Source organism: Chlorocebus sabaeus, chromosome 11 (assembly GCF_047675955.1).
Source record: "Chlorocebus sabaeus isolate Y175 chromosome 11, mChlSab1.0.hap1, whole genome shotgun sequence".
NCBI classification, from domain to species: Eukaryota; Metazoa; Chordata; class Mammalia; order Primates; family Cercopithecidae; genus Chlorocebus; species Chlorocebus sabaeus.
Window position 1 is genome coordinate 130,193,042 of NC_132914.1, and position 14,277 is coordinate 130,207,318.

The following is a 14,277-nucleotide window of genomic DNA, read 5'->3' on the forward strand; positions in this document are numbered from 1 at the left end:
TAGAGATGGGATTTCACCATGTTGGTCAGGCTGGTCTCGACAAACTCCTGACCTCAGGTGATCCACCCACCCTGGCCTCCTGAAATGCTGGGATTACAGGGGTGAGCCACCACGCCTGACCTTACTGTTGTTTTATATCAGAGGATATTTCCCCTTTTCTCTGTCATGCAGTAGGGGAATGGCTGATCACTTCAGTTTAAACAGGAATTGAGCTGTTTAGGGGCTGGACTCTATTACCTGTGACTTTGGGTTTCTGGATGATGTATTTATTGCAGGCTCGTCTCCACTGGTACTTTGTTTCTGGAGCACCTTGAGGCTGTGGGAGACTCAGTCTGCCATTCCAGCCCAGCCTGCAGCTTCTTGCACTGACCAGCACTCAACACATGTCCCATGGGGAAAACTCACTGTCCACTGGGACGCATCAAAACCTTCACTGGTTTCTCTTTCCCCTATCATAGTCCTCTGTCTGGGCTGAGCCCTTCCTTCACTGCTCTCAAGCTGAGCAAATGACCCAGGTGGGCAACAGCCAGCAATTTTAGCTCATCTAAGAGCAGCTCTTTTCTCTCTGCAATTTTAGTTTATTTAGTCCTCCTTGCTTCCACAGGTCTCTGGTTTTTTAAAAAGATAAGAGTATTTAAAATTTTCTTTTCTTTTTTTTTTTTTTTTGAGACGGAGTCTCACTCTGTCGCCCAGGCTGGAGTGCAGTGGCCGGATCTCAGCTCACTGCAAGCTCCGCCTCCCGGGTTTACGCCATTCTCCTGCCTCAGCCTCCCGAGTAGCTGGGACTACAGGCGCCCGCCACCTCGCCCAGCTAGTTTTTTTTGTATTTTTTAGTAGAGATGGGGTTTCACTGGGTTAGCCAGGATGGTCTCGATCTCCTGACCTCGTGATCCGCCCGTCTCGGCCTCCCAAAGTGCTGGGATTACAGGCTTGAGCCACCGTGCCCGGCCTTTAAAATTTTCTAGTTGTAGCAGCAGTAGTCCAAGCATATGATTTTATTTTACGTTAACGAGAGTTAGAATTATTAGATGAAATACAATGAAAATTTTTCTTGGTATTTTCATTGAGAATTTATCAAATTTGCAAATTAATTTGTGGAAAATTAATATCTTTATTTAATTAATTTATTTATTTATTTGAGACGGAGTCTCACTTGCTTTATCACCCAGGCCAGAGTGCAGTGGTACGATCTTGGCTCACTGCCAGCTCCGCCTCCCGGGTTCAGGCCATTCTCCTGTCTCAGCCTCCTGAGTAGCTGGGACTACAGGCGCTCGCCATCACGCCTGGCTAATTTTTTATATTTTTAGTAGAGACGGGTTTCACCATGTTTGCCAGGATGGTCTCGATCTCCTGACCTCGTGATCCACCTGCCTTGGCCTCCCAAAGTGCTGGGATTACAGGGGTGAGCCACTGCGCCCGGCAAAATTAGTATCTTTACCGTATAAGTCTACTCATCATAAACGTGGTATATTGCTTCAATCTCTTCTGTAATTACACATTTTTTCATGTGTATTTTTTGTTAGGTTTTCCTGCATTTTAAATATTTTTGTTTCTAAGTACTTTCTAGATTTGTTATGATCATATAGGCATTTTCTTATTATATTTTCTAGTTGGTTACTGCTAATGTACCAAAAAGCTGTTCCTTACTGATTTGTTTAAAAGTGCTACCCTGTTGACTTTTCTTATTGGTTCTCATGATTTTTTTGTTTGTTTGTTTGTTTCTTAGAAAGAAACATTTGATAGGGACTTATGAACAGAAGCCATGTGTGTGTCTCAGGTGGTGGCAAGACAAGATGGTGGATCCCTGCACCCCCAGACCCAGGGCATCTAGACCATAGGGAGGGGTGGTTCAGAAGGGATGTGTAGGACAGTTGAAGTATGATTACATCAAGGTTGTTTGACCTAAGGGTAGGATTTATGGTAAGTACCTGCTCTGACACAAAGAACAATAGATGAACTGGAAATCTTACAGGCCTTCCCAGAACAGGAGTTAATCAGAAGCCCACGTGGTAGATGAGCTTCCAAGATGGCTTTGGCCTTCACACTTCTCTTCCCAATCCAGCTTTTCTATCTTAGGCGCCCTCCTCTGAACCTTGGGGAGGGTGCTTGATACGGCATAGCTTTAGCAACAGTGCATTGGCAGTGGAAAACACATCAGGCCCAGGAGGATTCCAAATTAAGGAGATTCACAGGGTTGTTGAATCATTTCTGGTCTTCAGGATACTATGACTTTGGTTTTCTCAGATGAAGTAAAACAATGAGAGATACATAATAATTTGAATAGTAGAAATATAATGCCCGCAAGGATTACAAACAAAAGAGAACTTTTGATTGTGCTGGAACAACAGCAAATAACCTATTCCGTTAATGGGCCAACTAAAAGTATCATGAGGAAAACGAAAACCTCATTCTTTTTTAGGGACTTCTTGTAGCCAGGAAATAATTCAGAATTAGCCCAAATTATAGGCAAATAACGAAAACTCAGAGCAGCAATCAGAATCTAAAATTTTCTGTCTCCAGTTTTCCTACTTCTACCAAGAATAAATCATAGCAGGACCAATTTATTTGCAAATAAATTTTGGTCTCATACTTGGCCTGGTTATTTGCATGAAGAATGGCAAGAATAGTGACCAGCCATGTAGGCTTCTTTTAAGTTGACTTTACTGGAGCTTCTGTTTTTTTTTTTTTTTTTTTTTTTTGAGATGGGTGTACTCTGTCACCCAGACTAGAGTACAGTGGTGTGATCTCGGCTCACTGCAATCTTCGCCTCCCGGGTTCAAGCAGTTCTCCTGCCTCAGCCTCCTGAGTAGCTAGGATTACAGGTGCATGCCAGCACGCCTGGCTAATTTTTATATTTTTAGTAGATAAAGGGTTTCGCCATGTTGGTCAGGCTGGTCTCGAACTCCTGACCTCATGATTTGCCTGCCTTGGTCTCCCAAAGTACTGGGATTACAGGCGTGAGCCACCACTCCCGGCCTTGCTGGAACTTTTATAAGGAATTTTTGATTCGACTTTTTAAAAGCTTAGAAGGCCAGAAGCTAACCCAAGGATTTGCCGCTCGACTGTGCTTGTAACACCTGTATGAATTCCTGTCTTCTCGAGATCCCAAAATACCATGAGGTTCCTGAGCCTGTTAGAAAGTGACATTCTTTACTTGCCACAGGTCAGGAATCTTTAAGGTGGACAAGGTACCAGGCCAGTCTTTCCAAGGGGCTTTTTATCAGCTCTGTAAATCCAACCTAAATTTCTCAAAGCAGCCTGGTTGTATCTGAAAATATGCCATTCCATTTGAGGCCTTGATACAATAACCAGTCTTTCCAATTGTGTCCTTTTGCAAAAGAAAACAGATTCTTGCTGAACTTACATAAGTAACTGTATTACCATAAGATCAGAATACTCATGAATAGTTTCCAGATTTTGGAGAAATCAGGTAGAGAGAAAGGTAAATTTTGCTCACAAAAACATACTTTACCCAATTGCTCTAAGCTGTAAATAACTCAGAAAGATTCTTGACTCTTCTTTACTAATAGCAGCAGCCTTCCAAACAGGATGTCATGTGTTCACCTTGGAACTGCCATCCACAAGTCAAGCAGCTCTTTGCCAGTCGGGTGAGAGCTGTTTATCAGGGACTGTAGAATCCAACAGCTGTTTACATAGTTCCAGAGTCAGTGGAACAGAAGCCATATCTGTGTCTCAGGCAGCTGCAAAACAAGATGGTGGATCTCCACCAGTTCTCATTTTATCTCAGCTGATTCTCTTAGTTTTTTTGTTTGTTTGTTTGTTTGTTTGAGATGGAGTTTTGCTCTTTGTTGCCCAGGCTGGAGTGCAGTGATGTGATCTCGGCTCACTGCAAGCTCTACCTCCCGGGTTCAAGTGATTCTCCTGCCTCCGCCTCCTGAGTAGCTGGGACTATAGGTGCCCACCACCACACGTGGCTGATTTTTTTGTATTTTTAGTAGAAATAGAGTTTCACCGTGCTAGTCAGGATTGTCTCCATCTCTTGACCTTGTGATTTGCCTGCCTCAGCCTCCCAAAGTGCTAGGATTACAGGCGTGAGCCACTGCCCCCAGCCGTCATGTGTTTTTAAAGGAAATGATTTTAATGGTTCATATACGGTATATTTTCTTTTTCTTTCTTTTTTTTTTTTGTGTGTGTTTTTTTGAGATGGAGTCTCGCTCTGTCGCCCAGGCTGGAGTGTGGTGGCACAATCTTGGCTCACTGCCAGCTCCACCTCCCAGGTTCACGCCGTTCTGCTGCCTCAGCCTCCTGAGTAGTGGGGACTACAGGCGCCCGCCACTACGCCCGTCTAATTTTTTGTATTTTTAGTAGAGACGGGGTTTCACCGCGTTTGCCAGGATGGTCTCGATCTCCTGACCTCATGATCCACCTGCCTTGGCCTCCCAAAGTGCTGGGATTACAGTTGTGAGCCACTGCTCCTAGCCAAAGTATGATATTTTCTATAGGTTTAGGGAAGAAACACTTTATTGTGTCAAGGAAATTCCTTTTACTTTTAGTTTGCTTTAAATTCTGAGTTTCGAAAGTGTTGATTTTTTTTTTTTTTTTTTTTTGAGGGTCAGTCTCGCCCTTGTTGCCCAGGCTGGAGTGCAGTGGCGTGATCTCAGCTCACTACAACCTCCACTTCCTGAGTTTAAGCGATTCTCCTGCCTCAGCTTCCCGTCACCACACCTGGTTAATTTTTTTGTATTTAGTAGAGACAGGGTTTCATCATGTTGGTCAGGCTGGTCTCGAACTCCTGACCTCAAATGATCTGCCCGCCTCGGCCTCCCATAGTGCTGGGATTACAGGCATGAGCCACCGCGCCCGGCCAAAAGCGTTGAGTTTTATCACGTTCTTTTTGTTATGTCTATTGAGATGATTGACGGTTCTCCATGAATGTGCTAATGTGACTTATTTTATTGTTTTTTGTTTTTTAAAAATGTGGACTATCCTTTAATTCATTGGATAAACTCTTGATGTAGTTTGCTATGTACGTATGTACAAATACATTCTATGTGTGTGTGTGTATATATATATACATACACACACACACAGCATTAGATTTACTTTACTAATATTTTTAAGTATTTTAATCAATGTTAATCATAAATGAGGTTAGATTACAGTTAGTGCTGTCCTTGTTTTGTCTATAGGGTTGTGCACCTTTGTGTGATGCTTTATACAGGTGTCACATCATGTCACAGCTCTACGTCAGATGAAATATCCTGGGAATTTTCTGTTCTTTGGATGGTGTTAGAAGTTTTGTTAGTGTAGGACTGTTGCCTTTTTGGGAAGAGTATACTTTTGATCCTTTGACTACTACTTCAGTTTTTTAAAATGATCATCGACTAGTCTGTTTTTCTTTTCTTTTTTTTTTTGAGATGGGGTCTCACTCTGTCATCCAGGCTGGAGTGCAGTGGCGTGATCTCTGCTCACTGCACCCTCCGCATCCCAGGCTCAAAGAGTCCTCCCACATCAGCCTCTCAAGTAGCTGGGACTACAGATGTGTGCCATACTCAGCTGATTTTTGTATTTTTTTGTAGAGATGGGGTTTCACCATGTTGCCTAGGCTGGTCTTGATGAACTCCTAGACTCAAGTGGTCCACCCATCTCTGCCTCCCAAAGTACTGGGATTACAGGTATGAACCACCATGCTCTAGCCTGGTTTTCCTAATTCTTGCTGGGGTAATTTTGGTTACTTTTATTTTCATAGAAAAATCTCCACTTTAAGTTTTCCAATTTATTGGAACAAATGTATAAATATAGTCAGTTCTGCTATTTTGTTTGCTTTGACAACATGAATTTGTTTCCACACTATTGCTATATTAAGGAACAATGTGAGCTTTACATCTGATTTCAGATAACCCTCTTTCCACCACCATGTAATAACTGGTCATTTTCAAGGTAAAGTGTCATATTTATTGTAGTGTTTATATGTTTGTTAACCATTTAGCATGTATAAAACTGCTACTGTTTTTATCGGGTTCTAGGTTCTCTTTTTGTGTGTCACCGGTATTATGCCTTTACCCCATTTTTCCCATAAGCCCTATGGCTTTTTATGCAACTGAATGGTGTGATGTTTTGCAGCATGTGCATCCCATTACAGTAGAACTGTTTATCATAATCTCTTGTGAAATTTTAAATCTCTTAGAGTTTGTGGACTGCTTCTTGGTCATAAAATTTTCTTTTAAAATTTTCTTTTGATCATGCTAGGTCAATTCAAAATCTTAACCATTATTTTGTATTTTATTTTTATTCTCTTATTTATTTATCCATTTTGAGATAGAGTCTTGCTCTGTCGCCCAGGCTGGAGTGCAGTGGCGCGATCTCGGCTCACTGCAGCCGCCACCTCCTGGGTTCGGGTGATTCTCCTGCCTCAGCCTCCCGAGTAGCAGGGATTACGGGCATGTGCCGCCATACCTGGCTAATTTTTGTATTTTTAGTAGGATGGGGTTTCGCCATGTTGGCCAGGCTGGTCTTGAACTCCTGACTGCAGGTGATCTACCCACCTCTGCCTCCCAGAGTGCTGGGATTACAGGCAGGAACCACCATGCTCGGCCTATTTTTATTCATATCAAGCTTAAAGAAACAGTAAAAGGCTTTAAATAAAATAGATAACAAGCCTCCTGGTCTACTTGCTGCTCCTGGTCTACCCACTCTCTGCTCTGCACCTTTCCTCTTCCATCCTGTGTCCCCAGAAGCAGCTGCTTTGGGCTCTATTTCCTCTTCTGGTATAGACCTCCAGCTTCTAACATGGTCACATCGACGTGATGTGTTTCATGTTTCTTCTCCCTCAGATTTAAAGTAACCAGCTTAACGAGTGGCCTGAACGTAATAAGAGCACAGTAGTGTCTTCATTTTTCTCATCACAGTCTCAGGCTTGCTCTGTCAGCCCTTTCTTCCCTAGTGGTCGTGTGAGGAGAGCTGATGATGCTCTGATCACAGTCTTGTTTGTTATTAACTCTCAGTTACTTTCAGGTATGGGAAAGTTCAGTCCACACTCTCCTTCCAAGCTCTCGTACATCCCGTCATTCTAGCCTGCCCAGGGGAGATGGAGGAGGCTTGTCTGTCTTCCCACCCCATTTACTTGTTGCCCTCCGGTGGGGCTCCTTCTGGGTTAGGATGGAAGATCAGTGGTTAGAGGAAAAGATACAAAGGCCCCTGTTGTGTGGTGGTCGGTACCCAGTGTTATGACGGGCATCTGTGGGGTTTGTGGGGCTTGGTTAGAGCCTCTGACAGGGCTCTACCCAGCAGTTCCGTGATGTATTTGATTCTTTCTCTCACTGCTTGCAGACTCACCCAGAAGTCTACTCACTGCCTCTTCCCCTGGGGTCTCCCTCCTGCAAGTAGTGCTGCCGAGGAGGGGCCTGCTAATGAGCTCAAGTGTCAAGTTCAGGAATCTTCTGGGTGTTCCTTGGGCCCAGGGAAACGGTGCCCTTCCTGAGGTGAGCTGCAGGGAAACGGTGCCCTGCCCGAGGTGAGCTGCAGGGAAACGGTGCCCTGCCCGAGGTGAGCTGCAGGGAAACGGTGCCCTGCCCGAGGTGAGCTGCAGGGAAACGGTGCCCTGCCCGAGGTGAGCTGCAGGGAAACGGTGCCCTGCCCGAGGTGAGCTGCAGGGAAACGGTGCCCTGCCTGAGGTGAGCTGCAGGGAAACGGTGCCCTGCCTGAGGTGAGCTGCAGGGGAACGGTGCCCTTCCTGAGGTGAGCTGCTGAGCCCTCACTCCCCTGCCTGAGGTGAGCTGCTGAGCCCTCACTCCCCTGCTGCTTTTAAAAGTCCCCCTGCAGTCTCTGCCTTCAGAATTGTTTGCAGGAAAGCAGTTATCGGATCCCTGTTTACTTAAATTCTTAAGCACATGTCAGTTCCTTCTGAAAAGTCCCCAGATTTAGCCTGGTCAGTTCTTGCAGACGTCCAGGTTGTGTGTGGGGCGCTTGCCCAGTCCCCTTTTCTTGGAGCCCCTCGTGTTTGAGAGGATGGATACCGGCTTCCCTTTCTTCCCACGTGTTCCTAGCAAGGTCACTTTTCTCCTTCAGTGACTCACTTCTGTGGACTGCTTTCTGGCTGGATCTCCCCCGTCTTCAGTCATTCATGGACCAGTTACTCTCTTCTTTCCTCCCTTTGTTATCCCCAGGCTTCTCCACCTCTTTAAAGGGGAAGTTCTGCAGTTTGCTTGGCCAGGCTGCTGGGTGTCCTCCTGGCCCCCCTCTGTCTCTAAGCGTGCCACGGTGTCTCTATCAGGTTGTGTTCTGGCTCTGTCCCCACAGGATGCCCAGAGTCCAGCCTCTGCTTATCATCCCCATCGCTGTCACCTTGGCCCAAGCCGCCTTCTTCCCTTGGACTAACACAGTTGCCTCCTAACTGGTCTCCCCGGTATCTCCTCTTACAACCCCCTCCCTCTTCCACAGCAGTCAGAGTGATCGCCTCAAAATACAAGTCAGAGCCAGAAACCTTTCAGTGCCTTCTCACAGCACTTGCATTTCTGCCCAGATATCACCTCATCAGAGAGCTGCCCTGATCACCCTGTCTGAAACAGCACCCGTGCCTCCCTCTGTCTCGTGACCCTGTCCCTTACCTGCTCGGATTTTTCGTTTGTTTGTTTTTTGTTTTGAGACAGAGTCTTGCTGTGTCGCCCAGGCTGGAGTGCAGTGGTGCGATCTCTACTCAACTGCAACCTCCACCTCATGGGTTCAAGCGATTCTCCTGTCCCAGCCTCCAAGTAGCTGGGATTGCAGGCGTGCACCACCACATCAGGCTAGTTTTTGTATTTTTAGTAGAGACGGAGTTTCACCGTGTTGGCCAGGCTGGTCTCGAACTCCTGAGCTCAGGTGATCCGCCCGCCTTGGCCTCCCAAAGTGCTGGGATTACAGGCGTGAGCCACGGTGCCCAGCCTGGATTTTGTTTAGAGTACCTAGCACCACTGGCATGTTAGGTAGTCATGTGTTGGCTGAGTAACACCCACCCTGGAGACCCTAGGTGGGTGGGACCTGGGAGCCTAATTCGTATACTGCTTTTAGCTATTTTCAGTTCACACCTCATTGTCCTCATGCAGGATGACTGTTCCCAGAGCTTTTAGGGCTTCTGTGGGAGAGATGGTTTGCTGTGCATCAGCTTACCTCTGGAGAGCTTCTGCTCAGGGAAGTCAGTTACCAGATTTTTGGCTTACTGTTTATTAAAAATTTATCAAAATATCTTACTGGCTTCTGTTTACGTAGTTCCCTGTTTTTTTAGAGGTGTGTTTGTGCGTGCTATATTCCTGTATGTAATTTAAATGAGTCTCAGATAGAGGAGGATACTGATAGTCATGTTTAAATCTTCTCTCCATTCTCTCTGTTCCTACTTTCAAATCACATGTAGTCTCCACCTCAACCTCCCTAATAAATCTTACAGCTTTGTAGGTGTTTTGATTTGTGAAATTATATATTGTAGAAAAGCCATCTAGCATAGAAGAATCATGGCCGAGTATTGATGAGCCAGCAGGGATGGTGACCCACGCGGAGGTGCCTGAGCAAGAGGAGCTGTTGGCTGTAGTGAGACCTTCATGCTACTTGGGATGCATAAGAAATGCCTTTAGTGGCCGGGTGCAGTGGCTCAAGCCTGTAATCTCAGCACTTTGGGAGGCCGAGATGGGCGGATCACGAGGTCAGGAGATCGAGACCATCCTGGCTAACATGGTGAAACCCTGTCTCTAAAAAATACAAAAAAAAAAAAGCTAGCCGGGCGAGGTGGTGGGCACCTGTAGTCCCAGCTACTCGGGAAGCTGAGGCAGGAGAATGGCGTGAACCCGGGAGGCGGAGCTTGCTGAGATCCGGCCACTGCACTCCAGCCTGGGCGACAGAGCGAGACTCCGTCTCAAAAAAAAAAAAAAAACAAAAAACAGAAATGCCTTTAGTTTAAGCCCCTTGAGTTAAACTGATGTAAAAATGCAATTATTTTGTGCTAATTCTGTGAGTATCAGCTTTCATTGATTTAGCATTTACCTGATATCTTTTTTCATTTATTGTCTAATTTGTATTTTTTTCTTTGGTGTATCTCATGAGTTTCAGACTGTCTTAGTTATGTTTTCAGTATGTTTCTTCTAACATGAATGTGTTCTTTGTCGGTCGGTTTTTTCTCTACTGTTTTGGAAGCTCTACTTCCTCCGCGCTCCCTCCCTACATTTTAGTGCTCGATTGTCTAAGTCATTCGCAGACCCACTGAACGTTTCCCTTTAAACCGAAGTCTATACAGTTGCATTTTCTCTTTTCCCAAGTGAAAGATGTTTCTTTATACCTTCATTTTCTATGATTCTCATCTATTTGCATCACACACATGCTTAAATCGTATAGCTGATAATAATTTTAGTTCAGATGTGTTTGAATCAATATTTAGATTTACGTTCTGCTGTTTTCAGTGCTCACCATTGTATCCAGCTTCCCACCAATTCTTTCTGTGTCTTAATGTTGTCTGTATAGAGTGTATTTTTTTTTTTAATTTAAAAAAGTTGTTAAATTTTTTTTTAGAGACAGAGTCTGGTTCTGTTGCCCAGTGTAAAGTGCAGTGGTACAGTTATGGCCAACTATCGCCTCAAACTGCTGTGCTCAAACCATCCTTCCACCTCAGCCTCCTGAGTAGCTGGGACTACAGGTGTGCACTACCATGCCCACACATTTTTTGTTGCTTGTAAAGATGGGGTCTAACTATGTGACCCAGGATAGTCTCAAACTCTTGGCCTCAAGTAATCCTCCCGCCTCAGCCTCCCAAATGCTGGGATTATAGGCATGACTACCACACTTGATAGATATAAATTTTCCAGGTGCTTGTATATTTGAAAATGTCTTTTATTTTCCATTATTCTTGCCTTTTAGTTTGGCTGGTATAAGATTTCAGAATCAGCATTGTTTTTTCTCTGTACTTTATTTCTCTCCCACTTTCAGGAAGCATTGTTCTTTCCTTTTAGTTGGTTATCAGGTGTTCTCTTTTTACTTTATTTTCAGACGTTTCATTACCATCTGCTTAAATTTGGACTTTTTTTTTTTTGGTTGACTTATCTTGCATTTCAATTGGTAGGTTTTTATCACGTGAACTCCTGTATTTGTTTTCACTCTGGGAGAATTTTCAGGCCGTATTTCTTTGAACATTGCCCTATTGTTTCTCTTATTTATATAAACCTACACTGGCAATTTTTCTATAAACTAGGAAAATCATTCCAGGCCTATTTATTTATTTATTTGAGACAGAGTCTCACTCTGTCGCCCAGGCTGGAGTGCAATGTCACGATCTTGGTTCACTGTAACCTCTGCCTCCCTGGTTCAAGCGATTCTCCTGCCTCAGCCTCCTGAGTAGCTAGGACTGCAGGCGCCTGCCACCACGGGTGGCTAATTTTTGTATTTTTAATAGAGATGAGGTTTCACCATGTTGATCAGGCTAGTCTTGAACTCCTGACCTTGTGATCTGCTTCCCTCAGCCTCCCAAAGTGCTGGGCTTATAGGCATGAGCCACTGTACCCGGCCTCCAGGTTTATTTTGTAGTCTAGCTTTTACTTGTTCACCCATTGTAGCCGTCGCTATGGTTTGAGTGTATCTTTCAAATTTGTTGGAAATTTAATTCCTAAATTTATTCGTTGATGATATTTGGAGGTAGAAGGTATTTAGGATTTGATAAGGTCATCAGGGCAGGGCCCCTATGATGGGATTAGTAGCTTTATAAGGATAGGAAGAGAGACCTGAGCTGGCATGCTCCCTGTCTCTCATCATGTAATGCCTTCTACCAAGTTACGACATAGCAAGAAGGCCCTCACCAGATGCCAGCACCATGCTCGTGGACTTCCCGGCCCCCAGAACCTTGAGCTAAATGAACATTTTTCTTTATAAATCACCCAGTTTCTGGTATTCTGTTATAAAAATAGAAAACAAAGACAGCAATCTTTTCTGTGTCTGAAATATTTGCAGTTCCTTGAATGACCAGGCTCTACCGTGTGTTCTGTGTGATGCTTGCTCCTGGTACAGGGACTGCAAATTATGTTCCAATCTATTTTTTTTTTCTTTCTTTCATAATAGATTTGCCAGTTTTTCAGTTGGGCATATACAGAAACAGACTCCATTTCTGAATTTCCCTGCTGTTCCCTCCCAGCCCCCACTCTTTGCTGTTGCTTAGAATGCAGATGTGATGACTAGAGCCATCTTAGACTGGGTTGCCCTGGAAGTGGAAGCCGTGTAAGGTGGAGCAGAGATGGAAGCCCCAGACCAATTGCCTTCAGACTCCTGCAAGTAGAAGGATAAACTCTCTTGTTTATCCCCCTGTTCTCAGTTGAACCTCATCCACACACCTCCTGGATTGCCCTTTCCACCCCAACTTCTTGAGGAACACATCATGAATCTTCTAAGACTACTTGAGTGGCTCTCTTCATTCCTGTGCAAAATGTACCCTGGATGTTTTTACCAAGGACTCAGAACACCTTACTTTGTTTGCATGTATAAATGTTTGTTCCTATCTACAAGATAGAAAGCTTCTTGAAGACAGAACTGGATTTTATTCATCCTGAAATCTTCAGGACCCAAGAGAGTACTGGCAAATAGAAGCTCCTTGATTGATTTTTTTTTTCTTTTGAGATGGAGTCTCACTCTGTCGACCAGGCTGGAGTGCAGTGGCGCAATCTCGGCGTGCTGCAACCTCTTCCGCCCGGGTTCAAGTGATTCTCCTGCCTTAGCCACCTGAGTAGCTGGAATTACAGGTAGTCTGCCACTGCGCCCGGCTAATTTTTGTATTTTTAATAGAGACAGGGCTTCACCATCTTGGTCAGGCTGGTCTTGAACTCCTGACCTTGTGATCCTCCTGCCTTGGCCTCTGAATGTGCTGGGATTACAGGCGTGAGCCACCATGCCCGGAACTCCTTGATTGATTTTTAATTCTCTCACAGAGTAAATGCTAAACCAGACACAGGAAATAGTCGGTAGAGGAACATTTTTCCCTTCCCAGTTCCTCTGCATCTTTTCTACATCACCTAATGTAATTGCATCCAATTGAACAGGGTGTGTGTTATTTCAGGGATTATTGTCATTCAAGGATATATCTATGGAATTCACCTGGGATGAATGGCAGCTACTGGATTCTACACAGAAGTACCTATACAGAGATGTGATATTGGAAAACTATCATAACCTGTTATCAGTGGGTAAGTGCTGCATCTCAACATCACATCACTCAGATAGTGAGTAATAAATTGCCATCCCTGTTTTTGTTGTTGACCTACTCTGGGATCTCTGAAGTGCTTAATGGTTATGAACTTGAACTTTAGGGGTCAAATTTCCTTCGTCCCTATTTGTCCCTCACTTCCTAATTGTAATCTTTCCCCAAGTGAGATGAGCAGTTTTCCTCTGTAGCTCTTGATTCCTCGGTCCTGTCCCTAACAGCATGGTCCCCACCCTTTATGATTTCCCATCAACAGGGTATCATGGTACCAAGCCTGACTTAATCTTCAAGTTGGAACAAGGAGAAGATCCATGGATAATAAATGCCAAAATTTCCAGGCAGAGCTGTCCAGGTGGGTGAGTGAGAATGAGGAAGGTGGGAGGCATGGGAGTGAGCTGGTGAGTACCTGAGGAGTGGGCACTTGCAGTGTTGTCTTCAGAAATGCTTCTGGAAGTCCTTGAGCTACTGGAGCTGACTCAGGATGAAGCCAGGAGCTCCTCACATAAGGAAATCGCCGTCACTCTTCATATATTTGGGTTTTCTCCCCCTCACTGTTGAGAGGCAGGCAGGCCCCTCTTCCCTGAACTCTGCTCCAGGTTTGCTTTTGGGTAAGTTTGCCTCCTCCCCACGGTCATGGTCATGGGTTTCATTGGGCATCGAGACCTTAGGGGATTTCTTTTTCCCCTCACTTGGTGTGGCTCGTGGCCCTCTATTTCCCTTTCTTTTATTTCCTCCTTTGCCTTCCACAGTTAAATCCCCTAGACTTGACTCACAGTCTTAGTCCTGGTGTCCCCTGTATCTTTGAGTGATTTTACACACCTTACACTTCCCTTTTGCGTTGTTCAGAGGGGCATTTTTTCCCAGTTTGGCTCTCCTCTCCTATGTTGTAACTGTCGAAAGACTCTTCCATTCTGAAGGTTTAAGCTTTCCCCACAGTGTTGTAACATCAAAATTGAGGTCTTCTCTTTGGCACTTGAGTCCTGGGTTTTACCTGCCTGTGGGAGCGCTACCCCATGCTTTCCCAGACTTTACTCTCAGTTTCAGAAATGGGGATTTCCTTCTAAAATTACCACTCTTCCTCAAAAGAAATAGCCAGAGTCCTTCATTTTCTTCCA

At 44.7% G+C, this 14,277-nt stretch overlaps 1 protein-coding gene across 6 annotated transcripts in view; it reads left to right on the forward strand.

The window, feature by feature from the left end:
* Positions 1-14,277, forward strand: part of ZNF26 (zinc finger protein 26) — a 45,623-nt gene that overhangs the window by 17,133 nt on the left and 14,213 nt on the right. For 2 of the 6 annotated variants that reach the window (XM_073021286.1, XM_073021287.1), the window contains 2 exons: positions 12,031-13,145; positions 13,419-13,514. In XM_073021286.1, the coding sequence (XP_072877387.1) occupies positions 13,046-13,145; positions 13,419-13,514 (196 nt within the window). In that variant the 5' untranslated portion in view covers positions 12,031-13,045. Of the gene's footprint in view, positions 1-7,290; positions 7,443-7,466; positions 13,146-13,418; positions 13,515-14,277 lie in introns of those variants that run through there. The other 4 variants (XM_037994712.2, XM_008005338.3, XM_073021285.1 and 1 more) reach the window with 3 other exon arrangements.